This window comes from Melanerpes formicivorus, unplaced genomic scaffold (assembly GCF_026170545.1).
Source record: "Melanerpes formicivorus ecotype bairdi unplaced genomic scaffold, bMelFor1.0.p_v2 SCAF_35, whole genome shotgun sequence".
Lineage (NCBI taxonomy): Eukaryota > Metazoa > Chordata > Aves > Piciformes > Picidae > Melanerpes > Melanerpes formicivorus.
In genome coordinates, this window is record NW_027142387.1 from 3,595,893 (window position 1) to 3,623,822 (window position 27,930).

General features: G+C 39.2%; 1 protein-coding gene across 5 annotated transcripts in view; it reads left to right on the top strand.

The window, feature by feature from the left end:
• GOLGA4 (golgin A4) overlaps positions 1-27,930 on the top strand; it is a 60,268-nt gene that overhangs the window by 22,973 nt on the left and 9,365 nt on the right. For all 5 annotated transcript variants that reach the window (XM_068156883.1, XM_068156884.1, XM_068156885.1 and 2 more), the window contains 12 exons: positions 45-143; positions 1,935-2,073; positions 3,401-3,588; positions 4,569-4,652; positions 5,872-6,019; positions 12,408-12,586; positions 13,603-13,734; positions 14,995-15,150; positions 15,942-20,230; positions 20,994-21,115; positions 22,973-23,103; positions 27,327-27,440. In XM_068156883.1, coding sequence (XP_068012984.1) covers positions 45-143; positions 1,935-2,073; positions 3,401-3,588; positions 4,569-4,652; positions 5,872-6,019; positions 12,408-12,586; positions 13,603-13,734; positions 14,995-15,150; positions 15,942-20,230; positions 20,994-21,115; positions 22,973-23,103; positions 27,327-27,440 — 5,781 coding nt within the window. The remainder of the gene's footprint in view (positions 1-44; positions 144-1,934; positions 2,074-3,400; positions 3,589-4,568; positions 4,653-5,871; positions 6,020-12,407; positions 12,587-13,602; positions 13,735-14,994; positions 15,151-15,941; positions 20,231-20,993; positions 21,116-22,972; positions 23,104-27,326; positions 27,441-27,930) is intronic.

Genomic DNA, 27,930 nt, shown 5'->3' on the forward strand with positions numbered 1-27,930 from the left:
CCATTTCGTTTTCCATTTGAGATGCTTTTATTTATGATTCTCAGGAACTCCAAATGGATCAACAAGCTAAGAAACATCTCCAAGAGGAATTTGATGCTTCCTTAGAAGAAAAAGATCAACTTATTAGTGTCCTGCAGACTCAGGTAAGATACCTTGCCCAGCAGATTTCTTTAAAACTGTTTTTCCTACTACCTTTTATTTTCTTTCTGTCTTTCTTTCATGATCTATTTCACAGTATCACAGTACATTGGAGGTTGGAAGGGACCTCCAGAGATCATGGGGTCCACCCCCGCTGCCAAAGCAGGATCACTTAGGGTAGTCCGCACAGGAATGCGTCCAGGTGGGTTTTGAAAGTCTCCAGAGAAGGAGACTCCACAACCTCCCTGGGCAGCCTGTTTCAGTGCTCCATCACCCTCACTGTAAAGAAGTTTCTTATGTTGAGGTGAAATCTTCTGTTTTCAAGTTTGAACCCATTGTTTCTTGTCTTGTTACTGTGCACCACTGAAAAGAACTTGGTCCTCTCCACTTGACACCCACCCCACAGACATTTATACATATTGATGAGATCCCCTCTCAGTCTTCTCAAAGACTAAATAGCCCCACAGATCTCAGTCCCTCCTCATAGGGGAGGTGCTCAAGTCTCCTAATTATCCTCATGGCTCTCCATTGGATTCTCTCTGGCAGTTCTCTGTCTTTCTTGAACTGGGGAACCCAAAACTCGATGCAGTATTCCAAGTGTGGTCTCACCAGGGCAGAGTAGAGAGGTAGAAGAACTTCCCTAGACCTGCTGGACATACCCTTCTTGATGCATCCCAGGATACCATTGGCTTTTCTGGCCACAAGGGCGCACATTGCTGTCCCATGGAGAACTTGCTGTCCACCAGCCAGGTCTTTTTCTGTGGCACTGCTTTCCATCAGGGCAGCCCCTAACCTGTACTGTTGCTTTTTGTTATTTCTCCCCAGATGTAGGTCCCTGCACTTGTCCTTATTAAACTTCATGAGGTTTGCCTGCACCCAGGTCTCAGCCTGTCCAGGTCACTTTGGATGGCTGCACAGCCTGATGGGGTGTCAGCCACCCCCACCCCCCCAGTTTTGTATCCTCAGCAAACTTGTTGAGGGTACTCTCAATCTCATCCAGGTCACTGATAAAGATACTGAACAAAACTGGACCCAATAGTGACCCCTGGGGAACACCACTGGCCACAGGCCTCCAAGTTGATTCTGTCCCACTGATGATGACCCTTTGAACTCTATTAAAAATGCTATGGTGTTGCAAAGCTTCCTGAGGATTTGAAATTAGAGAAGAGTAGATTTAGACTGGATGTTAGGAAGAAGTTCTTTCCAGTGAGAGTGGTTGAGCACTGGAACAGGTTGCCCAGAAAGGTGGTTGAGGCCCCATCCCTGGAGATATTCAAGGTGGGGTTTGACAGGGCTCTGGGTGACCTGATCTAGTTGAGGATGTCCCTGCTCACTGCAGGGAAGTTAGACTAGATGGCCTTTAAAGGTCCCTTCCAACCTGGGTGATTCTATGATTTTGTGATGTATAATTATCAAGAAGTAAAGTGCATCTGTGGTAGAGGACACCTTTGAAAAATATTCCTTTGTAAAATCTCACTCCTGTAAAATGTGATTGCTTGATATGTGCTTAAATGTCTTTGTAATGTCTCTGTTAGTAAGAACATAACAGAGCAGATGTTTAAACTAAAAGTGCTATGGAAAAAATGTGATTTGCTTAATTGGTCTTTCTTTCTCCACTCATAATGATACGACTTTTGTTAATTGGAAGCATCATTCTGACTTTAAAAAATGCTGAAAGATTCAGACAGATTTTTCCATTCTCTGATACCAATTTTATTTGATTCTCATTTTGAAGATGAAAACATGATATACTTAGAATCCTTAGGGTTTTTTAACAAAAAGTCCATTTTGTTTAGGTATCACTGCTGAAACAGAGGTTACAGAATGGTCAGATAGGCACCGAATTGCCTGATCCGAATACCCAATCGGAACTGCAAGTTCAGAATCCAACAAAAGAGATCAGTGCAGAAAACCCCATGGAACCAGGAAGCAATGGTAGGTGGTGTAACTTTTTCAAGGTGTCATGGATTTTGGGGAATAAGCCTGCTGTTACTTGTGATGGAGTAAAAATACTTTAGGGCTGAACATGTTATAGGGAGGATATCTTTTCTAGGAGGAGATGGTTGCTTTGAAAACAATGTGGCAGCTAGAGGACAAGGTAACCCTTCTAAGATAATAAATTTTCATAAGAATTCAATCTGAATCATCTAGACTTTGTTAGTTATGAAGATAGCAATTACTGCTTTTGCTGTTAGAGGTTGTTAGTATCCCTACCTAATATGATTAAGAAATTCTGTACCCCATAAGCAAGAACTTATCCTTAGAGTTCAGAGAGGAGACGAGATGCCAGCTCTGTCTTTTTTCACTTTTCACTTCGGAAAAAGTAAAAACAAAGATCAATTTTGATATTCATGCTGTTGAGTAATCTTAAGTGTTCTCCACATTAGGACAGTGAGTTATGGGACTCCCAGTGCTGTGTATGTTTGATTACTAAGCAAGGGACACATTTATAATGCTCATACATAACGAATATGCTATTCATTGGTGTCTTTCATAGGGTTCAGAGAGGTGAACATGCATCTTGAAATGATATATTTTTGTATTAGGATGGCATGAAGGATTGCATCATAGGTTTTCTTATGCAGTGTTGTCTTTCATAGTGCTTAGGACGTAACCTAAGTATCCAGTCCCTAAGAATCAGAATTCAAGATGTTTCTTATGCTGGAGACTGCTTCTGGGCTATAGTGTGTAAGGTTATGGTCATGAACTGAACCTCTGAATTTGCTGTTTTCATGCTGAGTACACTTACAGCCTCCAGAGCATCAGAGCAGAACACACAGTAAAGTATTACCCAGTGTGCTAGTTGTAAAGAGAGGAGTACAGCTCAGAAGGACCTATATATTCCTGGTATTTTGGAGTTACCATCATATTCAGCCCTGGGAAAGCAGGAATCTGTGTGCTTGGCACTTCAGAGATATGTTTTGCCTTGCTTTTGTAATTTTTTTTTTCCCCTGCCCATGAGTATTCAGCTAGTAGCAGCAGACATGATGACTTCTTCATTGCACAGAAAACCTTGATGAAGAATAGGTTGGTTATGAAGCTTGTATAGTAAACATGGTTTTGCAAATTAATTTGGAGTAAAAGCTGGTATTTACTACTCTTTGTGTAGCACATTTCTGGCAGTTGTAGTAGTCACTATGAAATTTTTGCAGACTTTGCATAACTGCAGAGATCTGTGGGACACCCATAATATGAAAGATGAATGTTGAGCTACATTTTGGAAGTGGTGGGCATACAATAATGTTGGAATGCTGTCTTGTAGAGGGCAATGAAGATTCTGTTAAAACACTGGAAACTCTTACTCAGAGGGTGAAGCGCCAAGAGAACCTGCTACAACGTTGTAAGGAGATGATTCGGTCGCATAAGGAGCGCTGCGCCCAGTTAACCAACGAGAAAGAGGCACTTCAAGAACAGTTAGAGGAGAGGCTTCAAGAACTGGAAAAAATTAAGGTATGGAAAATCCTCTTAAATTCAGCAGGTACTACTAAAACACAGGAACTCAGATATTTCCAAAATTTGTTAGTAGGACAAGCCATTAAACTGTGCCTTTATTTTTTTTGAGTTAAATGTAGTTAAATGGAAATGAACACACAGAGCAGTTACTCAAAAGCCTGTAAAGATGGAAACCTTGGATATGAAACTTTACTGTAAAAATAACCATCAAAATGTTATCAGAGATGAAGTAGCTGTAGGAAGCAGGGGTGACAAAAAAAACGTCCTAGCACAGAAGAATGAGATGAAGTGATCAAACCTTTAAAACCTAGTGGAAGAGGCAGCAGTTACATAGATGAACAGAGAAAGGCAGGACAGTGAGGAACACAGTACAGTGAAGGTAATGTAACTGCAGTCCCAAAGCCAAATTAATGTTTTGCTCAGTTTGCCTTTTAAGGTCATTAATGCCAAGTGTGGACTAAGAGTTAAGTGGCTGATAGTAATGGGAACATGAAAATATCACAAGTGTAACCGTACTCAACTCCAGTTCTAGTGGCCAGCTTCTTTGTCTTGGTCTCAAAGCACCAGCCTGATTTGAAAAAGTGCAGAAACATTATTTTGAGGATGTTTTCCAGCACAAGGCCTGTAATGAGCAACTATGCTGCATTGCTGAGATCCTTTTGTAAGCAGAGAACAGGTGCCTCAAGTGGATTCTTGCCTGTTTCACTGTAGCAATTTTGACATCCATGCAGGAACTGTAGAGGCTAGAACAAAGCCTTCAGATACCTGAATTATTACGGAAGGCATGAGGCAGCCTTGCATTGGGATGTATAAAGCTAATTTAAAGCTGCCTACTTACATTTCTCTGGATTCTCTTCTATGTACTTCCTCCAAGGCACAGTGTAGGGTAAGAGCCAAACATAGGTTGTTTGTCAGGAGAAAGTATTTTCTCTACAGGCAGCAGTGCTTTTAACTTGTAGTTGGTGTCTTTGTTGTAGGACCTTCACATGGCTGAGAAGACTAAACTGATCACACAGTTGCGTGATGCAAAGAATTTGATTGAGCAGCTAGAGCAAGACAAGGTAAAAAACTTCTTTAAACTCTGTCTAATTGTTCAGAAGATTGTTTAAAACTCAGTTTGGCTTCTTGGAATTAGAAGCTATTCTTAGTCATCCTGTGTGATTTGATTTATGTTTTAACAAGCAAATAATTTAAGCTACCTGAGAATTTTATTGGATAGACGATTTAGGATATTTGTCTGTTAGGTTATAGAATCTTAGAATGGTTTGGGTTGGAAGGGACCTCCAAAGGTAATGTAGTCCAACCCCCTCAACTATACCAGGTTGCCCAGAGACTTGCCTGGCCTCACCTTGAATAAGAGAGAGAAGTAAGGTTAAACTTAATAATGCAAGATCATGTTATCTAGGACAGAGCAATTATGCTGAAGAGACTTCTCAATGCCAGCTTAGAAAAATGAAATGATAATTAAAAGCAACAACAACAAAACCCAACCAAAAAACCCACAGCAAACAAAAAACCCTCAAGCGCTAAGGAAGATGAGATACAATGTAAATTAGTTTTGTAAATGACCAATGAAAGAAAAGTAATTGTAGCTTCTTAAAAATATGAAGAATTCCTCAGTATTTTGTTCCTTAAAGTATTTGGCTGTTTTATCACAGTCTTGGGATGTTGTCCTGGATTAACACAACCCACTCACAAGCCCTCCCACACAGACAGGAGGGAAAGTAACTCAAAAAAACCTCACCTCTGGGTAGAGATGGAATAACTTCTGATGTTGTAATGAGCAAGAGGACATAACACTCATTATATGTGCTTGTTCTCTAAGGAGGAGCATGCACACTGTGATGCTTTTAGTTTCAGTTTATTCACAGAATGCATATTTCAAAGAAATGTATCTATACCAGGGGGAGGAAGTTTTCTGATGCTCCTTAGTTGTCTGGAAGAGTTCTTTCCACCACTAGATAAATTTTGGCTACTCTTCAAAATAATCTTTGTTCTTACCTTCTTTTTGTTAGCATTTTCTGTTTTCTGACATGGAAAAATGCCACCACCTCTGGTCTTGTAGTAATAGACTAAGTTTTATTCCTGACAAGGCTTGTGTCCTGGTCTGAAACTGTTTCAGCTATAATCTAGTGCAGTGACCTGCACTAGATTATAAGGTACTGCTCTGGCAGCGGGGTTGGACTCAATCTCCAGAGGTCCCTTCCATCTCCTGACATCCTGTGATCCTATATGTTTTATTTATTTGCTAGCTTTTTATCACAAGGACCTTTTCCATAGGGTATGGTAATTGCAGAGACAAAGCGACAGATGCACGAAACATTGGAAATGAAGGAGGAGGAGATAGCCCAACTGCGTGCTCGGATCAAACAAGTCACTACGAAAGGCGAGGAGTTAAAGGAACAGAAAGAAAAGTCTGACAAAGCTGGTAAGAAATTCTGGAGATTATTAGTTTCCACATCTAAACATGAGAAACCTTCAGTGTGGTCTTTTTGTACTCCTTCATCAGTTGTTTGGAAAAAAGTACTAAGAGATGCTCTTTTTCCTAATGTTCTACATACCACCCCTGCTAGTGTCATTACTAACTTTGCTTCAAGCCAGCAGAGTTGAGGGCTGTTTCTGATTTGTCTCTGCTATCAATATAAATGGAGTTAGGGAGCAGACTGCTGAAGGGCATCTGTACTTTCCTGTTTATAGGAGAAAAGATTGACAGTTTTGTGCTGGTATAATTTCAGTAGGGAAAATTACACCTAACTATGAATTATCATTATAATGTCACCAGTGTCTTATGTAGAAAACATAGCAGGGAGTGAGTGTGTAAGAGCTTGAGAAAGCTTAGAAACAAGAAGATATCCTACAACCACTGTAATTTTCTTTCAGTAATGTTAGTGAAAGTACCTCTGACTTCAGTGAATCAGCAGTGACACTTTTGCTTCAGGCTTGGAACCTGGTTATGTAACTGTTACACACTGTAGCCTGCTTTTGACAGAAATTAGGTAATGTTGACTGTTCACTCTTCTGGCAGAAGCCCAGATGTGGTTAGTTCACATAGAACATTATATGTGTTTTCTTTCTCTAAAAAGCAACGAGAAGTTCAAACAATACAGTTCATTGGGATTTATTTTAAACCTACATAGATTTGAATCAGAACTTTCAAATTTTAAAGATGAGTTTGGGTAGATACAGAATGTAATACAGAAAAGCAGGTTGAACATCCATTTTCTGAAAGTAAGAAACATCTTGATTAGCTGTCCTTTTTGCCCTACCCTTTCAGATTGCATGCATCTTTAGCACTGGAAAAGCATATTTGAGAAGTGAGTCAGTCCTGCTACAGTTAGATTTTATTCAGTACTTGGAGACTAGGAAAATTTTCTTCATGATTAATTACAAAAGAAAAAATGAAGGATTTTTAGTAGTTCTGTAGGTAGGAAGTTATTGCTGTAGTTACTTGAAACACAGTGGGGTTTTAAGCGGTAGAAACCTCTTCATTATGAACTAATACCTACGTGCTCTGGCTTATACAGTAATTTCCTCAGGTTTGCATTGCCAGAAGCTGAAAACGGGTTAGAGTTGATGCTCTGAATGCCTGGCAACCTGGCAAACTTAACTATTGTAGTGAGAAGTAATTTCACTTCTGAAAAATGTGTTAAGTGTACTGCACTTTCCTAGGGGGAGATTTTAGGCCTTTGTTAATACTTACATATGCATGCTTAGAACCCTTAGAAAATCAATTATTACTGCTTCTAATACAGACGAAATATAACATGGCCTTTATCAGGTTTTTCTATTACTTCCTTGGCTTTATGCATTCCAAAATGTAATTTAGTACAGTTGAACTAAATTGTTCAGTCATTTGAGAAACCCACCGTTAATATCAAGAGAGCCTGAAATTACTTCTGGGTCACAACCTTTGAGTTGTACCAGTTTGAAGAATTTGGCAATTCCATGTATTTGAGGTCAACATGTCTAACATTCTCTTTCTTGGACAGTTAATGCAAGATAACTTTAAAATTCTAGACTTCTATGTCATGATTTAATGAAGATTTGTCTTTGTGGAATATATACGTAATACGTTGTGGTGGGTTGAAAATTCCCCCCAACATTAAATTGCCAGACCAGCAAATAGAGCAAACGAACCTATATTTACAAGCAAAACTACAGTCTACAACAAAATGCAATGGATATGTACAAAATATACAATATTTACAATGTTTACAGATATTTACAAACAGCACAAGAACCCCCCTGGCCAGAACCATGGGGCTAATAATAGCTTCCCCTTCCCTGCTTCCCTCCCCCTCAACCCTGTACACAATAGAGGAGAGAGAGCAGAAAGTTGGTTAGATACTCAGCCACAGCGAAGAACACAGCCAAGGTCAGCCAAGCCAAGCAGAAGCCAGAGCTAGCATCTGCTAGAGCAAAGAAGTCGAAAAGAGAAAGAAAGTTGATCTAAACCAACTTAGTTAATAGTCTACCCAGTGGGATAGTTTAGAACTTATTTTCCTCTTTACATTCGGTGGTGATTTATTTACATTCTACAACTTTCTGTTCAAGATCTGTGGAAAATTTTCAATGCACAGCCTGAAACTACTACATACATTTTGGGATTTACTATCACACTACTATGTTGTAGGCTAAAAAGTGGTTTATTATTCAACTTCATTTTTTTAACTTGCCTAGTGTTATGTGTCTGGCTTTTTTCTTTGTAATTCAGTGCCTTCAGTGAAATGCTCCAGTGTTTGATTTAATAATGCATTTTTGTGTACTGAAATCATGAAAAGATATGTATGCTTATTTTGTTTGTGTTGTGTAATACTTGGTCTCCCCAGTTGAAGTTCATTTTTTTTGTAGTTAGAGGTATGTTATGTTGAAATCTCACAGAGCATCTTGTTTTTGTGCATCCACACATGCCAATAAGTGAATCATGGTGCCTTTCCCAAGCCTTGTATGAACAGGACTGGGGTAAGGGCTCTTTTTTCTTACATCACACATTGGGTGCTTGAACTGGAGTCTAAAATGTAAATTCTGTGCTTCTCAGGCAGTTTTACTTGAAGTAAGTACAACAGATTTTTTTAATACTTTGCATTGTGCTTTGATTGTTTACATTTGCATTCAGAAAAACTGTTTAGTATTTGTAAATTTACTGGTAAACTGAAGTTCATTTCCCTGACACTACTCAATATAAGTCCTGACTTCTCAGGATGCAAATTATTGACTTATTAATGTTCTGTACAGTAAGCAGAAAACAGTTGTTACAAAGCAAATTGATTTTGCTTTAGTTTGCCATTCTCTGTGGGCAACATCTCTTTTACAAGCTTAATTAAGGTGAGTTTTGCACCTTTCTACAGAGAAACAAAAAGCTTGGAGTGTACATTTAAAATCCTGCTTAGATACACAAATCAGCTGTAGGAAATTTAATTCAACCTTTGTTTCTCAAGCTTTCGACAAGATGCCTGCTTTCAGCCTTCAGCAAGAAAATGTGAAAATCCCTCCTTTGCCATCCTGTTTGGTGCTTTCCTCATGATTTTCAGCAGTAGATGGCACTGCAGTTGAAGATACCAGGTTTGGAGCACTGGGAGAGTAAGGAAGAACTCCGCACAGCATGGACTGGTGTTACACTGGGTAGAAGAGGCAAGGAGAAGAAACTCAGACTGCTGCTTTGGAGCATGTGTAAAGGCGGGGTCTATGAGAAAGATGCAGGGCGTGTTGTGACAGAACAGAGGGTGATGACTGTAAACTAAAAGAGAAGAGGTTTAGGCTAAATACAAGGAAGAAAGATTTCACACTGACCATGGTGAAACACTGACAGAGGTTGCTCAGACAGGTGGTAGATCTGCCATCCCTGGAAAGACTGGAGGCCAGACTGGACAGGACTCTGAGTAAACTGGTGTAGTTTGAAGATGTACCAGCTCACTACAGGGGGTTTGGACTAGAGGACCTTTAGGTCTCCTCAAACCCAATCCATTCTATGATTAAAGCAGTCAGCTCTCTAGCACATTTTATAAAAATCAATTTTGTAGCCTTGCACTTCTTCAACATCGATCAGACACATTTCTGGATTACTTGGTTTGGTCATATCATTGAGATTTTGCACACTTTGTTTCTGATTTGCCACTGTGCTTTTGTAGACTTCCCTTGACCAGTGTCTTGGTAAAAAGACCTTTGCTGCACAGTAGCTCTGCTGGTTGGGGTAGAGCACAGGCAGTGCCTTTACTCTCTACATTGAGAATAGATGTATTTGGACAAAAAAGTGGACTTTATTCAAGGCTTTTATCCACAGTAGAAGTAAAATCTCCCACAGATTAAAAATAATAACAATATTTCAGACCATGTTATGTCTACTCAATGACAGTTTAGCCCTCTGCTGGTCTGAAACTCAGCTGTGTCATGCCACACTAGAGCTGACTACTTTGAATGTGCAATCTGCTCTAAGTGAACCTGCTCTGGCAGGGGTGTTGGACTGAATAATCTGCAGAGGTCCCTTCCAATCCCTGTCATTCTGTGATTTTTTTTTTTAATTAAAACATTTTGTTTTGCTTCAAGTGCTAGAAGTGCCTGAGATGCATAGAATTTACCTTTTAGAGAGCTAAGTGTTTCTGTGAAGTGTTGCTTCTTTGTGCTTTCATGCCCCTTGGCATTTTATCCATCAGCTTTGTATTAGCATCCTGCTTGCAGTTCCGGTGATGCAGCTGTCACACCGCATGTTGCTCAGCTCTTACCTGTCAATAGTCAATCCTAGTGTGAGTCTGGATCTTCTTTTCAGTGGATTTGTGGGCTGCAGCAAATGCATTCTCTTTCCTTTAACAGAAGTAACAGGTTTCTCAAATAGAAATAAATGTGGCTCAGAGCAAGAATCAGAAAACATGCCTGGAAAAGTGAAATAACTTAATCTTTTACTTGCAGGCTTTATATTCACGGTATACTTTGTGAGGGTGTGTAGGCTTGTTTTGTTGGGGTTTTTTGTTTGTTTTTTGTTTGTTTTTCCCCAAAAGCAATTTATGATGTTGAAATACTGAAGGACTTGGCCAATTTTGCTGGCTGTATGTGCTTTTGTTGGAGCTGAGAGGAACATCAGGGAGGTTGGTGCCATTCTCCAAATGACTTTGTGCAGGCTGTGTTCATAACCAAGTTGTACCCAGGGTGGCAAGAGGGGAGGAGTGGAGTTCTGCAGATCTCAGATGGCAAACTCCTTGATGGGGACTGTGAAGAGCTGTGCTTGGAAAGAAAGGAGCTATAAGCCTCCTGCATGCTTGCATTATGTTTTAGACTGCTTTGCTCTTTGAAATAATTAATAGTGCTCCTACTTTCTTGTAATGAGTTTAAGTATTTATTGTTTAAGTAGAACAAGGAGTGAAAAAGTGGATACAGTGATGTGTTTTGATATTGGCAATGTCAGTAGCAACTCTGTTTGGTGCTAAAATACAATTGGTGCTTTCAGTAGTCAAGGACAGGCTTCTTTAGGAAACAAGAATATTGTGGAAGTGGTCAGAATTTGGGAGAATGCAGGTTTTCGGAATTAAGGCATTTGGAAACGTATTTGCATCATTGCCTTAAAAATACAGATTGTGATTAAAAGCTTGAGTTTGAATGCTATCAGAAGATGTGCAATGGAACTTATTCACTCATCAAACACATGACCAAATGCTGTTAAAGATAACTTCAAAAACATCCAACTATTATGAGAATTGCTGTCAATGCTTATGAAATAATGGTGAATCAAGGCAACAAGAGATGGATGCATTCGTTGTGATTTTCTTCTTGGAACAGAACTAAGTGGAAGATATCTTAGCATACTAAATAACATATTAAAAGTAATTTTGTTTTGTCTGCTCCCAATATAGTTTTCAAGTAGTCCAGGATATAATAGAATAATTTCATTCCAGAGGTTTTATGCTCAAATAAATTATGGTCATTATGGTCAAATAAATATGGTCATGGAAATTGGCACTGTGATTGAGTTTTACACAGGTGTTTTTCACAAGGTCCTTTCATGTAAAAAAGTAATCACATTATAATAGACTATTCTGAGACTGAATATTCCTTTGATTTACAGCAGGGGTTTTTCACGTTCATGATATGCTCAGGAAGAGATTTCCCTAGCAGTGATCAAATTCTAATGTTGTGCAATTTTTTATAGATTCTGCCATCAGTTTTAGTGAGGAACTCGGATGCTGGTATGAAATAATAACAACAATAATAATAACAACTCACAGCACAGGATTATTTTACTTTTTAAATTTAATAGTCATCTATGAATAATCTTAGAATACTTCTCCTCAGGGAAAAAAGCTGAGGCATCATTGCTTCTCATTTGAAATGTTCTTGCATCTTGTGTGAATGTAAATACGTTTCTTCACTGCCACCTAAATGTTCTTCTGGAACATCTTATATATGTTCAAGTTTTCTAGGAGCAGATCTTAGTATTTTTTCTTGTATTTTATTTGTGAAGTTTAGAAGCAAAGGGCAGTCTTCAGAAGACACAAGCATTTCTTTATGCAGGTTTTTATTTTGTTTTCTTAAAAGTTGTTCAGCACATATGGCCAGAAGAGGAGCCATAGGTCTTTTATGTGGTTTATGTATTTTAGAGAGATTTTAGGGGGCAGGGGGAAATGAAAGCTAAAGAATGTGTTGAAAGACATCCACAGCTATTTGTCAGTTCTTTTTCTTTTCTAAATAATAAACCCATGTGAATTCTTCATGGATTTCTAAGTTCATTCCTCTGTTACTTGTTTAATTTACAGCTACTGAGAATTCTGTTCTTGTATCCAGGGACATGGGGATTTCATGACTGTCATATACTTTTCTTTTCTTTACAGCTTTTGAAGAGCTTGAGAGGGCTCTGAGTATGGCCCAAAAGACAGAGGAAGCCCGGAAAAAACTGCAGGTAGAAATGGATGAAAAAATCAAGGCAGTAGAAAAGGCAAGTGAGGAAGAGAGGGTAAACCTTCAACGGGAGTTAACCAGAGTGAAACAGGAGGTGGTTGAGATTATGAAGGTAAAAGCTGAAACTCATCCTGTGTTATTGGCGTTTTATCTAATAACAGAACTATAGGTGTAAAATACATTTGTATACCGTAATTTTGTTATCAAGTTTTTGCTATTTCATAATATCTATAAAAAATAATTTACTTTAAAATTTTTAAGATTTACTTAAGACAACATAGAAACCTCCATATATATTATTTTTTCTCTAACATTTTAAAACCAGTACATTAGAGGTATGTAAAAATGAGCAATACTGCTCTGTTTCACAATATTTAAGAAAATTATTTACTAGAAGTTTACTTGAGACTTTAAAGGAAGCCAAGAAGAAATTAATTACAGTCAACTCCCACATCTCCACAGGATTTTGGGGTTTAATGCTAAATACTTCTAATGATTATCCTAGTCTAGTGTGTGTAAATGTTTAAGAACTTGTTGCCAAACTGTTTGCTAGTTAAGAATTGCTAAAATTTGCTTCATTTGCCTTATTTAAGAAGGAATTGCAGGATTAATTCATGTGCCTTTCAAAGCTGTGAATTTGCATGCCTTTATATTGCAGTTCTGATGTTGACAGTTGTTCATATTGCTGATTTTTCTAAAAGAATGCACTGATGCTTTAGGAGGGTGAGAAACTTAAATTACATTATTCTGAAATAAAACACATATGTAGGTTGTAGATGGCTGTTACCACTTGACTTTGTGGCTCATGAAATAAGATTACAGGGAAAGCTACAGACAGAAGTTCCTCTTGCAATTTATTATCACATCTGAACCGAAATGGAAATCATTCAAGTTCACCTTGGTAGAAGAGTTCTCTATTGGCAGGGCTGTGGAAGACTTGAGAAGGAAGATGGATAGCTTCAAGCTTGAAAATAAGAACCCTAAGTCCGTAACATTTAGTTATTTAGAGGAAATAAAGAGATGTTCTGCTTTCCTCTCTTGGGTGTGCTGCTTTTCTTGTTAAGAAATAATACTAAAAGTTTTGTCATTTAGTATTTTAAAATATTTTTTTCTGACTTTGTTTCACAGAAATCTTCAGAGGAGCGTGTGGCTGAGCTAGAAAAATTCCATAAAAAAGAAATGGCTTCAAAAGATCTGGAGCTCAAGGAGAAGTTGCAGGCCCAAGAGAAGGAATTCCAGGAGAAGCTGAGGGCAGCTCTTGTAAGTATCCCTAAAATGTGTAGGGATTTCACACAATTCCCCATTAGCGGTGGAATCAAGTGAGGACATACCATTATTTCTCTCAATTATTTGTGGTAAACCAACCAAGATGAAAGGCTGGATTACATTCTCTGTTTAGAATAGAATACAATAGAATAAACCAGGTTGGAAGAGACCTTCAAGATCATCGCGTCCAACCTATCATCCAACACCACCTAATCAACTAACCCATGCAACCAAGCACCCTGTCAAGTCTCCTCCTGAACACCTCCAGTGATGGTGACTCCACCACCTCCCCGGGCAGTCCATTCCAATGGGCAATCACTCTCTGTGTAAAACTTCCTCCTGACCTCCAGCCTGAACTTCCCCTGGCGCAGCCTGAGACTGTGTCCTCTTGTTCTGGTGCTGGCTGCCTGGGAGAAGAGACCAACCTCTGCCTGTTTACAACCCCTCTTCAGGTAGTTGTAGAGAGCAATAAGGTCACCCCTGAGTCTCCTCCTCTCCAGGCTAAGCAGCCCCAGCTCCCTCAGTCTCTCCTCATAGGGCTTATGTTCCAAGCCCCTCACCAACTTTGTTGCCCTTCTCTGGACGCGTTCCAGCAAGTCAACATCCTTCCTAAACTGAGGGGCCCAGAACTGGACACAGGACTCGAGGTGTGGCCTAACCAGTGCAGTGTACAGGGGCAGAATGACCTCCCTGCTCCTGGTGGCCACACTGTTCTTGATGCAGGCCAGGATGCCATTGGTCCTCCTGGCCGCCTGGGCACACTGCAGGCTCATGTTCATCCTACCATCAACCAGCACCCCCAGGTCCCTCTCTGCCTGGCTGCTCTCCAGCCACTCTGACCCCAGCCTGTAGCTCTGCATGGGGTTGTTGTGGCCGATGTGCAGAACTCGGCACTTGGATGTGTTAAATCTCATGCCGTTGGACTCTGCCCATCTGTCCAGCCTGTCGAGGTCTCTCTGCAGAGCCTCTCTACCCTCTAGCAGATCAACTCCTGTCCCCAGCTGGGTGTCATCAGCAAATTTACGGATGATAGACTCATGCAAAGAGCAGTAGATGACCAGTGGTTCTGAAGAAAATAGAAGTGGTTTAGAACAATTTTGTTTTCACAAGTGAAATACAGACTGTGTGTGTAGAGAAAATGCAGGCTGTCAGTGTATGACTCCTGTTAATGGGTTTGTAAATATCCTATTGTACTCTTTTTGAAAGTATGATAACTGTATTTATAGTTGGGTTTAATCTTAATTTTTGATGCAGGAAAAAAGTCAGAGTGAGTGTTTAAAAACCCTTCAAGAAAAAGAGCAGCAAGAATCCCTAGCCTTAGAAGAATTAGAGCTGCAGAAGAAAGCAATACAGTCAGAGTGTGACAAGAAAGTTGAGAAGATGCAGGAAGAAGTAGAAACTTTCAGAACTGTGAGTAAATATTCCAGTAGGGTAAATGTTTACCACTGCATTCACTATGTATTTACCTATGACAGGTTACAAATACAGTGGATTTACAGTGGTTGGGTGGTTTTAATCTCACTATGCTTCTTGTAGTTACAGAAATTTAATGCCTTGCTGTGATACGCTGCAGCTTCTAGTTTTGGATGGTAAAAGGTAGAAATACATTCACTTGGTATCATGGAGTGGGGTATGAATTTGTAGCCAAATAAACGTGTGCTTACATCTTGAAGTGTTCTTTACTTTAGGTAATGGGTAATGTATTACCTGCTAATGCAAGTTCATACATTATTCTAACACTCCCAAATATTAGTTTGGAAGTTTTGCCTTTAAAGTGTTTTAACTTCACAGCAGCATTTCCATGAAAAGTGGAATTAAGATAGATCAGTGGATGTGTGCAAAGCTCCATAATAGTTTTGTGGACTATCAGTGTCTTTCATCCTAGGTATTGGTACTTCAGCTTCATAAGAAAATGTGAACGTATCTCTCATAAATATCATATTAATTATTTAATTTGTATAACTTAAATTCTTTCCAAGTTTTTTTTGTGTCTTTTTTTCACTGCAGTGGGATGTAAAATTTTGGTGGAAGCCGAGATAAGAGCAAGCTAGCTGAATAAAAGCCTTAATAAGTTGCTATTCTCTAAAAATAATGGAGTAAGTGGCTTGTAGTTATATGAACCTGGTGAGATTTAAGAAATACTTAATCAACTTGTTATCTTTTGAATATTAATATTCTTTTAAAACTGTATTTTCTAATAGAGAATTCTTGAACTGGAAAGCTCTCTGACAAAATATTCGCAAGATGACAGAAAGCAGTCGGAGGAATTGAGTACTCTGATGGAGACAGAAAAAAAGCAACACAGTAAGGAAATCAGTGACATGGTTGAAAAACACAAGAAAGAGCTGGAGAACCTGAAACAGCAGCAGGAAGAGCTTTGGACAGAAAAACTTGAAATCTTAAAGCAACAACAAGTAATGGAGATGGAAAAAATGAAAGAGAAACAAGAGCAAGAGATAGATACGATTTTGAAAGAGAAAGAAACAGCTTTCCGTGCACACATAGAAGAGATGAATGAAAAAACATTAGAAAAACTGGATGTCAAACAAACAGAATTAGAAGCTCTGTCTGCTGAGCTGTCAGAAGCACTAAAAATACGTCATGATTTAGAACAAGAACTCTCAGAATTGAATAGTAAAGTGTGTGAAGCAAAGCAGGAATTGGAAGGGAAGTTGGAAGAAGAAAGGAAACAACACAATGAAAAGATTGAAATGATGTTAAAAGAGCATGAAATGTCTATTCAGGGTGTTGAGAAGGTACTCAGAGAGGAACTCGACAAACTCAAGCAATTGTTGGAGGACAAAGACAGACATCTGGAGGAGCTAAAAGCACATGAACAGAAACTAAAGGAATCTGCAGAAAGATCTGAGGCTGAACTTGTCCAAGTGTCTGCAAAGCTAGAGGAGCTTTCAGAGTCTCATAGCAGTACTTCTAATGAGCAGGCAAAGATTTATGAAGAGGAATTAGCAAAGCTGCAGCATAAGCTAGCAGATCTTGAAAGTGAAAAATCACAGCTTAGTGAGCAACTAGAAAGAACTGAATGCCAGCTGAATGAAGTCAAGAATGATTTGGAGGCATCCGTCTCTCAGGTACAGGATCTTAAGCAGCATTTGCAAGATCAAAACAATGAAAATACACAAAAAGTAACTTCTTTAACACAACAACATGAATGTCAACTGAAGGATCTAAAAAGAGAGGCTGATGAGACAAAGAGAAGTCTAACTGAGAAGGAAAATGAAATTGAACACATGAAGAAGTTACAGAACAAGCAAGTGGAAGAGCTTAATCAGAAACTGTTAGCTGCAGAGGAGAGAATTAATACTTTACAGGGAGAATATGATAGTAAACTGAAACGTCAGGAGAACAAAATGGAGAAAATTAAACAGAAATCAAAAGATATGCAGGAAAGTTTCAAAAAGAAACTTGCTGAGCAGGAAGCTAAACTAAAAAAAGAGCTTGAAAATAAGCAGTTGGAGTTCAGTCAGAAAGAGAGTGAATTCAATGCTAGAATATTGGAAATGGCACATGCCAGTTCAGCTGGAATCAATGATGCTGTGTCAAAACTGGAATCTAATCAGAAGGAGCAACTAGAGAGTCTTGCTGAAGCTCATAGAAGGGAACTGGAAGAAATTACCCAGAGTTGGGAGAAGAAACTCCATCAGCAGATTGAAGAACTCCAGGAAAAACATGAAATGGAATTGCAAGAGAAAGAGCAGGAAGTTGGAGACCTTAAACAGCAGCTTGCCACCTTCAGTGCTGAGAAGGAGGGCTCCAGAAGTGAAATAACCCAACTGAAGGAAGAACAAGCAAAAAGGGAGGAGTTCCTGAAGGAACTGCAAGAAGAACTAAAACAGTCAGTGGCTAAGGTGAATTCTTTTTCAGATAGGGAAAGTGACATGAAAACACAGTTGAAAAAAATGGAAAGTGATCTTAATCAGTCCCTGAAAGAGCAGACTGATCTTCAGGAGCAGCTCAGTAAACAGAAAGCAGTTGAAGAAAAAGACAAAGCCAAAATTACTGAGTTGGCTGGTACCCTGAAAACACTTGAAGAGAAACTCCAAACTGTGCAGTCTTCTCAGTATAAAGATCACGAGAATTATGAGAAAAAAATAGAGGCAATTCAACTAAAAGAAAATGAGTTTAAAAGGCAGTTGGGAGCACTTGCAGCCCAGTTAGATAATTACAGTAGGAATGCTGAAGCTTTATTGCAAACAAAAAGTGATGAATTAATTGAAAAATGTAACGAAAAACTTGGCCTAGTTACATGTAAAATAACAGATTGTGAGCAGCGAACTGCAAAAGTTAAAGAAGCAATATTAATTAAAATGAGTAAGATTCCTGAGCTAGAAGCTCAGCTTAGAGAAGTAACAGAGCACCATTCCGCTGCAAGTGCTTCTTTGCAGAAGTCAGTGCAACAGCTGCAAGAGAAGGACAATTTAATTATGTCCTTGAGAACTGACATTGAAGGACTTCTAACAGAAAAAGAACAACTGCAGAAAGAAGGAGGACATCAGCAGCAAGCAGCATCAGAAAAGGAAAGTTGCATAACACAGCTGAAGAAAGAGTTGTCTGAAAATATCAATGCTGTCACCTCAATGAGGGAGGAACTCCAGGAAAAAGAATCTGAGATCTCTGCTCTCAACAAAACAATTAATGAACTTAATGCTAGACTTGAAGGCACGGTAAGTTTAACAGAGAAGGAAGCAGCTGTGGCTCTGTTAAGCAAGCAACATCAAGAGGAGCGGTTGCAGTTGTTAAACCAGGTTCAGGAGTTGTCATCCAGAGTTGAGACACTGAGTCAAGAAAGAGCATCAGCTCTTCAGCAGGTAGATCATTGTACAGCCAAACTGTCAGAGTGGAAGACAAAAGCACAAACCAAGTTTACACAAAATCATGATACTATCAAAGATTTGCAGAGCAAACTTGAATTAAGCAATATTGAAGCCAATCAAAAAGATGATGAGTTAAATAAACTGAAAGAGCAGCTGGCTAAACAAAGCAAGAATCTTGATAGTTTAAAAAGTGAACTGGAACAGAAGCAAAACCAGAAGGAAAAGCAAGAAAGTGAATTAACTGCAAAGTTAAAAAACCAAGCAGCAAGAATTGTTGAACTAGAAGAAAATATTGCTGAGAAAACTTCAGAAAATGTTTCCTTGATGGAGGAACTTAAAAAGTGCAATGAACAGAAGGACACAGAGCACAAAGAAATAGCTCATCAGCTTCAGCAGGCAGAGAAGGTGGCTTTTGAAAAGGACAATAGATTTAAGGAGGCTGAAGAGAAAGTGGCTAGTCTTGAGAAGCAAATAGGTTCACTGAAAGTGGAATTTGAAGCAAAGGAGAAGGAATTTGATCAAAAGAAGACAGAGATGCTTAAAAGGAAAGAGGAAGAAATTAAAGAATTAGAAGATAGACTGAATGCAGAGAACAGTACTAAGCTGGCAGACCTGAAAAAGAAGGCAGAGCAAAAAATTGCTTCTATTAAAAAACAATTGATATCCCAGATGGAAGAAAAGGAACAACAATTTAAGCAGGATAAAGAAAATCAGTTAAGAGGCTTGGAACAAAAAGTGCAGGAGAGAGAGGCCAAAATTGAGTCCTTAGAAGAAAAAATTAAGTTAACAAGAGATCCTGCAGAACTGGAGAAAGAAATGCTGCAAAAAGTAGAAAGTGTAAAAGCTGCTCTAGAACAAGAAAAGAAAAGTATGCTCGAGAGTGTCCAACAGTCATATGAAGAGAAAATGCGTGTGCTACAGAAGGGCCTAACTGAGAGAGATGAATTACTGCAGAAGTATGAAAAGGAACAACAAGAGAGTAATGACTGTTGTCTCCAACTGCAAAACAAACAGGAAGAACTCCTTAAAAAACTAGAGTGTGTGGAGAAGAGCCATCAGGAGGAGCAGAGTAGAACTGAAAGTCTCAGGAAAGAACTTGAGCAAACCAAAAAATACTCGTTAGCAAACGAGCATGCACATTGTGGTGGTGATTTAGCAAACAGTAGGGAAGAGTTAAAAGCTAAAGAGCAAAAGCATCTTGATATGGAGAATGTAATTGTAGATTTTCAGAAAAAATTGCAGGAAAAGGAGGCAGTCAGTCACACTTTAGAACAGAAGATAAAAGAGTTGGAAAATAGTCTAGTGAAGGAAAATGAAGCACATAAGGTTGAGATGGAAGATATGACTTTCAGGTATGAAGAAAAACTAACAAGTTTACAACAGCAGTTGGATGAAAGAAATGAAAGCCTGAAAGCTTTTGAGGGAAATGCTGAAGAAAAGGCTAAGTCTGATTCAGAGCTGCAGAAGTTGCTAGGTGAGATGCAGAACCAGCAGAAGGACCTGCAGCGTAAACTGGAAGAGACTGAAAGGGAGAAACAGAAACTACGCAAAGAAGTGAATAGCCTTCAGAAGGACTTACGTGCTCTGCGGAAAGAACATCAACAGGAGCTTGACATAGTAAAGAAGGAGTCCTTAGAAGAAATGGAGCAGAAAATCAGGTAAATTCTTTGTTCCTGGTCTTATTGCCATTTTTTTTGCTTTATCTTTAACCACTAACCTCAAGAATAGTTTTATAAGGTACTTTTATACTTTTGTAAGAGTAAAATAATGACTGGTATTTTTGTGTCATTTTTTGAATAGAGACACAGCAAAGAAAACTACTTGAAGTAGCACTTCATAAAACACTCTTCGAGTCATCAGTTGTGAAAGCGGTTTGTCTTTTCGCAAAATGACACCACTTCTGATTTACCTTAGCAGTAGTCACTTTTGGCATTGCCAGAACTTAAATTTACTTCTGGCTCCTCAAACAGGAACCAAAGGTTTAATAAAATTGAGTACCGGAGGCTTCATGTTCAAATGGTATCAAGAGTTGCTGATAGGTACTGCACAAAAGTGTATTCAGCACTCTAACAGTTTTTCAAGCAAGGAATCCCCTAAAACTTCTGCTTTTACACAGCACATTCTTTACTTGCTCAGCAAAACCATTCCTTACTTCAGCTTCCTCAGCAAAAACTCCCTGTCTTTCGGAAAGGTTCAGTTCTGGGTTGCTTTTTAAATGAAACACCTACAATATCCAGGTGAATTCAGTTGGAGAGGAGCAAGAAACCTCCCTCAATTCCATAGAATTCATACACTTGAAAACCATCCCATTCTAAAATAGTTCTGGAGAAACTCCAGATCTCCTACCTTGCTAAACTGTTCTCACATTCTCTTGTAACTTTTTTATTACCTTGCTGCATTTTTTTGGCATTTTGTTAACAGATGTGAACAAGAAGACATTGAGTTAAAGCACAACTCCACCTTAAAGCAGTTAATGAGAGAGTTCAATACACAGCTGGCTCAAAAAGAAAGAGAATTGGAAACGGCAGTGAAAGAGACAATCAGTAAGTGAAACACTGTTCTAACTGTAATCAGCAAAATAGCCAGAAAAAAAAACTTCAGATGTTTTGGGGAAGGGGTTTTACCTGAGAGTTCTGATAAAGACCATGTGTTTTATGATTGGCTAGGGAACTCAGGGGAAGAAAATCTCTTGCTCAGGAAATAACATATAAATGTTACTTACAGCACAATTAGGAAAATGCATATGTAGTTCTTACCCTACGTAACCATAGGTACCAACAAAAATAGCGGTGAAAGCACATGCTAAGTCTTTATTGTAATACAACTTAAACTTCAGCAATTGAAACCTTTAACACTCCATTGTCAATGGTACAACACTGAAGGGTGGTGCCTTTTGCAGGAACTTGGATCCGTCTGGGAATCAGGATGACATCTGTTCATTCTATTTCCTTTGGGGGTCGAGTCAGTCATCAGCAAGTTTGCAGATGACACCAAGTTAGGAGCAGATGTTAGTCAGTTAGAGGGTGGAAAGGCTCTGCAGAGGGACCTCGACCGACTGGACAGATGGGCAGAATCCAGTGGGATGGCATTCAAAAAGTCCAAGTGCCGAGTGCTGCACTTTGGCTACGGCAACCCCATGCAGAGCTACAAGTTGGGGTCAGAGTGGCTGGAGAGATGCCAAACAGAGAGGGACCTGGGGGTGCTGATTGACAGCTGCCTGAATATGAGCCAGCAGTGTGCCCAGGTGGCCAAGAGGGCCAATGGCATCCTGGCCTGCATTAGGAATGGTGTGGCCAGCAGGAGCAGGGAAGTCATTGTGCCCCTGTACTCTGCTTTGGTTAGGCCACACCTTGAGTCCTGTGTCCAGTTCTGGGTCCCTCAGTTTAAGAAGGACATCGAAACACTTGAACATGTCTAGAGAAGTACAAGGCTGGTGAGAGGCCTTGAACACAAGCCCTATGAGGAGAGGCTGAGGGAGCTGGGATTGTTTAGCCTGGAGAAGAGGAGGCTCAGGGGTGACCTCATTGCCCTCTACAACTACCTGAGGGGTGGTTGTGGCCGGGAAGGGGTTGGTCTCTTCTCCCAGGCAACCAGCACCAGAACAAGGGGACACAGTCTCAAGCTGCGTCAGGGGAGGTTTAGACTCGAGGTGAGGAGAAAGTTCTTCACCGCAAGTCGTTCATCATTGGAAAGTGCTGCCCAGGGAGGTGGTGGAGTCACCATCCCTGGATGCATTCAAGAGGAGATTGGACGTGGCACTTGGTGCCATGGTTTAGTCATGGGGTCTGTGTTGATAGGTTGGACTCGATGATCCTCGAGGTCTCTTCCAACCTTAGTTATACTGTGATACTGTGACATTTTCTTAGCCTTGTCTCACAGACTTCATTTTCTGTAATCACTATCAGTTGCCAACGAAACGTGATGGTTAGTTGCTATGCCATAGAGTTATAACTAGAGAACAGCATATTTCAGCTTCTATTCATCATTTACCACTGTAGTGTAAGCTGGAGGTTGAATAAGTGAGCAGAAGGTATGTTTGTTTTAACTCCACAATTACTGGATGTAGCCCTACAAATGAGGGATTTCTAATGATTTCAGATGTTTCAGAATAGGAAATAGAGCTAGTTGATAAATATTGGTTGTGATCTTAACTTCTAGATTAAAGTCCCAACATCAGGTAGAAAAAAAAATAAATTACTCCAGATACTGAAGTAACAATCAACAAACATCAGGATCAAGTGACATAATTAACACTGACAGTGTGAAAAATGAATTTTCTTGACAAGTTTTTTTTATAGATGCCTTTCACAGTTGTCTTTGAGCTTTTTTTTAATATTGCTGTGACATAATTTAACAAAATTAATGTGCTTTTATAAAATATTGCCTATCTTTTTTTCTAGGTAAAGCCCAGGAGGTAGAAACTGAATTGATAGAAAATCATCACATAGAGACAACGCAGTTGCATAAAAAAATTGCTGAAAAAGATGACGATCTAAAAAGAACTGTGAAAAAATATGAAGAAATCCTTGAGGTATTTTCCTGAAAAGTGATGTCCCTATATACATTTCAAAATAACTTTTTTTATCAAGAATCATAGAATGGTAAGGGGCAGAAGGTACCTCTGGAGATCAGCTAGTCCAACCTCCCAGGTAAAGCAGGTTTGCCTAGATCAGGTTCTGTTTTGAAAGTCTTTGGAGAAGGAGAATCCTCAAGCTCTCTGGGCGGCATAAATGCATGGTTGCATAAATGGCAGCAAAAGATTCTATGGTTTTCAGTTCTTGACATCATACTGGGATGTAGGCTTTAATTTTGGTAACTTTAGTGCTCTTTGCACAAGTAATGTAGCATCATCAAGTGTCCCTTGAATAGATCCAGTAGTAATAAATCTTAAGTGGTTTTCTGTTTGTTTATGCTCCATTACCAGCCCAAGGTGTTGTATACTGGGCATGACTGTTTCATACTAAAATCTGCAGTCTTGGAGGCAGGTTGGTGTGTTCCACTTTGGTTTTTTCACTTGTAGCAAATTGGAGATGGGAAGGTGTGAAATTTGGAGTCTTCGTTTTGCTTCCTAATTTAGAAAACAAATAATGCGTGATAGCAGCCATTGAGATTTCTATTTATTTATTTATTACCATAGGTTTATAGTCTACATTTCTGGAGGTTTTATATTTCTCTTACCTGAATGTGCAGTGTGTTGCTGTTCAGGTCTGTAGTTTAGAGGGGCCTAATAGGTCTGTGATTTGAAGTCCTGCAGCAGTCCTGTGATTTGAAGTCCTGTCTTCTGATACATTCATTCAGTACAAGTGTCAGAAATGGGCATACTGTATGCAATGTATGATCTTGAAGGTTTAGGCTAATTATGCAACTGGAAGACATGAACACTTTCTGCATCTCATTTATGATGGCAATGACAGTTGCCCGGAATGACGATAAGCTATAATTTGATATTTTATATTTCAGAATACATTCTTCTGTAGGTGATGGTTTATGTGTAAATGTTTTGATGTTTGTTGTTTTAGGGAAGAAAAAATAAGTTTACAGAATTTGTTATCATTTTTCCCTGAGAAAGTGTTGCAAGCATCTGAGAAGTGAAGAAATATTTATGTTATATTGAGTGTATGTTATGCTCACTGAGAACTCTGACAAATATGAATATATGCATCAGCAGATGTTACAGGTTCTATCAGTTTAGTCTAAAGTGTTGCCAGTTATTGCCCCAGTTGTAGCTGACTTGGCTCATGACAGGTTTGAGAAATGTCTCATCAAGGTATTTTTGCAGAGGGGTTTGTCTGTCAGAAATGGTAAGAAGATGAAACAAAAATAATACTAATTGCAAGAATGAATTTTGCTCATATAACTTTGTAGTTCAGTTGCATTTTAAACATGGTTAATGATGCTAAAAATCAGTCTGCCTTGATTTGAGTGTTTATCCTTAAAAACAAGCAAGAATCATTCAGTCTGCTAAAATTGGTATGATTTATTTGTCAGGTGCTCTCCTGGTACTTCTCTTGCTTTATCTGATGTTTTCTTATCTTTCATAAAAACTTTTAGCATGGAAGATTTCATGAAAGTCTCCCTAATTAGAGGGCTCATAAATCAGCACAGCCTATAATTTGAGGCCCAAGTATTTTTGTCTTGTGCTCTAGCTAACTTATTTTAAGCCTATTTATGAGCTTAAAAAAAAAATAAATCTAAGTTCAGGTGTGCATTCTTTCATTTGTCATAATTCCACCCATGTGAATACAGGATAGATCTCGTGGTTAAGATTTGGGAAATTAAAATTTTATTGAAGTCTTAGTCTATAGCTGTAATTAAATCCAAGTAGCATGCAGTTTATTTTCAGAGCACGCCAGATGCTGTATGGAGCAATAAGTTCTTATTTTAAATACAGAGTCTGTAGCATGGTGAGAGCCTGCGTGATCTCTAATTATTGCAAATTTTAAATTACAGTCTCTGTTCAGGGGCTTATAAAAAATAATGGCTCACAGGTAGGTCCCTTTTACAGAAAAGTCATTTGAAATTCTATTCTGCATTTCAGCTGCCTTCCATGACTAAGAATGATCCCAGGATCACAGCATCACAGGATGTTAGGAGTTAGAAGGGACCTCTAGAGATCTTCAAATCCAAACCCCCCTGTTAGAGCAGGACCATAGAATCTAGCATAGGTTGCACAGGAATGCATCCAGATGGGTCTGGAAGTCTCCAGAGAAGGAGACTCCACCATCTCTCTGAGGAGTCTGTGCCAGTGCTCTGTGATCCTTACAGTTCTTCCTCATGTTGAGGTGGAACTTCCTGTGCTGTAGTTCACATCCATTACCCCTGTCACAGGGTGCAAGTGAGAAGAGGCTGTCCCTCCCTTCCCGACACCCAGCTTCTCAGATAGTTATATACATTTATTAGATTCCCCTCTTAGTCTTCTCTCCAGACTGAACAGCTCCAGGTCTCTCAGCCTTTCCTCATGAGGCAGTGCTCCAGTCTCTTAATCATCCTTGTAGCCCTCTGTTGGACTCCCTTAAGTAGATCCCTCTCCGTCTTGAACTGGAGAGCCCAGAACTCTAGGTGGAGCCTTACCAGGGCAGAGTAGAGGAAGAGGAGAACCTCCCTCGATCTGCTGGACACACTCCTCCCTGAGGCGCCCCAGGATACCATTTGCTGCCTTGGCCACAAGGGCACATTGCTGTCCCATGGATAACTTGTTATCCACCAGGACTCTCTGGTCCATCTTCATGGGGCTGCTCTGCAGCAGATCACCTCCTAATCTGTATTGGTGCAGTTTGTTATTCCTTCCCAGGCGCACTTACCCTTGTTGATCCTCATTAGGTGTCTCTTTGCCCAGCTCCCCAGCCTGTCCAAGTCTCGCTGAGTGACGTGCATACAATTTTATTAGTTTATTCCATTAGTCTAGAAATAGTAAGATTCTTTACATGAAGGAAAAAGCAAACAAAAAAACCAACAAACCGCAATTCCAAAACCCAAAATAATCACCACTCCACCCCCCCCCAAATAAAGAAAACTAACAGAAACCCCAAATGAGGGAAAAAAAAAGCAGCTGAACATGCCAGGTATAGATGGTTTTAACTAGGGGAGTATAACCATGTAATAAGAAAATCCTATAAAATATTGTTGATATATTTTTGAGAGTATAGAAAAATCATGTGAATTGATAAAACACTCTTTTCGAGGCCCTGCTGTTTGAGCAAAGTTCTTAGTGAAGATGGATATTCTTAAAGCTTCTAGGCTGTAAAATTTACTTGGGTCCTGTGACTTCCCATTCATCAATTTAGTTTTTGAGGAGGTTGCTTTGTTTCTTTTTGGTAGTGGTAGTGATTTTTGGTTCGAGGGGCTGCATGGGGAAGGTGTTTTATTGTTAACTAGGGCACAAGGAACACATTACCAGGTAGTTTTACAGGGAAATAATTTTCCTAGTTATGGCATGCCTTATATCTATTAAGCCTGGATCAGCTCTTGAGTTCTGTGCATACTTTTCCAGTGAATGTTCTGTACCATTATAGTTTATACTCCTAAAATCTTGAATAGAACACAGTTTTGATCAGCAGTTCTGTTCTTGATGGTTAATTTTGTCTATTTGATCTGAAGTACTACTGCATAGCAGAGTGGACAGCTCTCTGCCCTGCATAATTAGCAGTGCAGACACACAGTCTGGAGTGCTGTTTTCTCAACTCCCAAGCATGGTATCTCACAAAAAGACTGGAAGGGACACAATTTAAAATTAAATATTAAATATCTAGGAAGTCACTGTGTCTGAAAATGTGTTTTAAACTGCTTTAGGAACATCTTTGTGAGAGTGAGGGACAAAAGAATCTTAAGTCCTTGTGACTTCCAGACTATAGGAAGTAACACTGGATTATCAGATGTCCCTTTGATAAGGGTCAGAGGGTCATATAAGCAAGCACAGCCTCCCCAGTAATACACATACAAATGCTGGTTTGGTGTCCAGTAGAAACAGATCTCTCTCTTTTTCTTTCTTTTTTTTTTTTTAGGTATTGAGGCTGGAATAGACCTGAGATCTTCAAGTCCAGCCTATGACCTAACACCACCACACTGACTAGACCATGTCATGCATGTTTTTCTGTAGTCCTGTAGTGTAGCTCATCTTTCTACTGAATTTCAAGTATATTCTTTCCTGTGTGTAGCAGAACTCTTCTCTTGATTTCTCTCTGTCCACTGTAGTTAAGGTTTTGAGTGGTTTGATGATTAATTGTATAAATCATTCTTTTCCCCTGCATTTTGAAGGCTCGTGAGGAAGAGATGACAGCAAAAGTTCAGGAGTTGCAAGCCCAGCTAGAAGACTTGCAGAAGGAATACAAACAAAGGATAGCAGAGGAGGAAAGTTGGAACAGTGAAAAAGTGAGCTGCTGGCATTGCCATTTGTTTTTTAATCTTTAGGTGTGAAATGCTTAGTCTTCATAAAAGTCTGTAGTTTACTCTTAACTGGATTTTATTTTTATATCTGGTCTTTGCTTTCCTATGCAGTTTCTTTTCTTTTAGATGTTCACTTCTTCAAAAGTGAACCTCTTCAGAATCTGCAGTATTTGACACTACCTTTTTTAATGGTATGTTAAAAAGTCCAGGTGTGTTTTGATTATAAGGTGGAAATTTTTTCCCTCTACATGTGTTTTACATTGATTTTACTGGAAGCTCTTTATAAGGAAAGAAAATTAAATTGCATCATTTTAAGTGTGGGCTATTTTTTTTATGGTTTTTTTTTTTTTGTGTGTGTGTGTGTGAGATGATGCTCTTCAATGTGCAGATAGCTCCAGGTACATCTTCTGGTGCAGTCAAAGCTCAAATATTTAGAGTGCTGTGAATAAGTGGGCTTCCAGTTTTTGTTGTATCA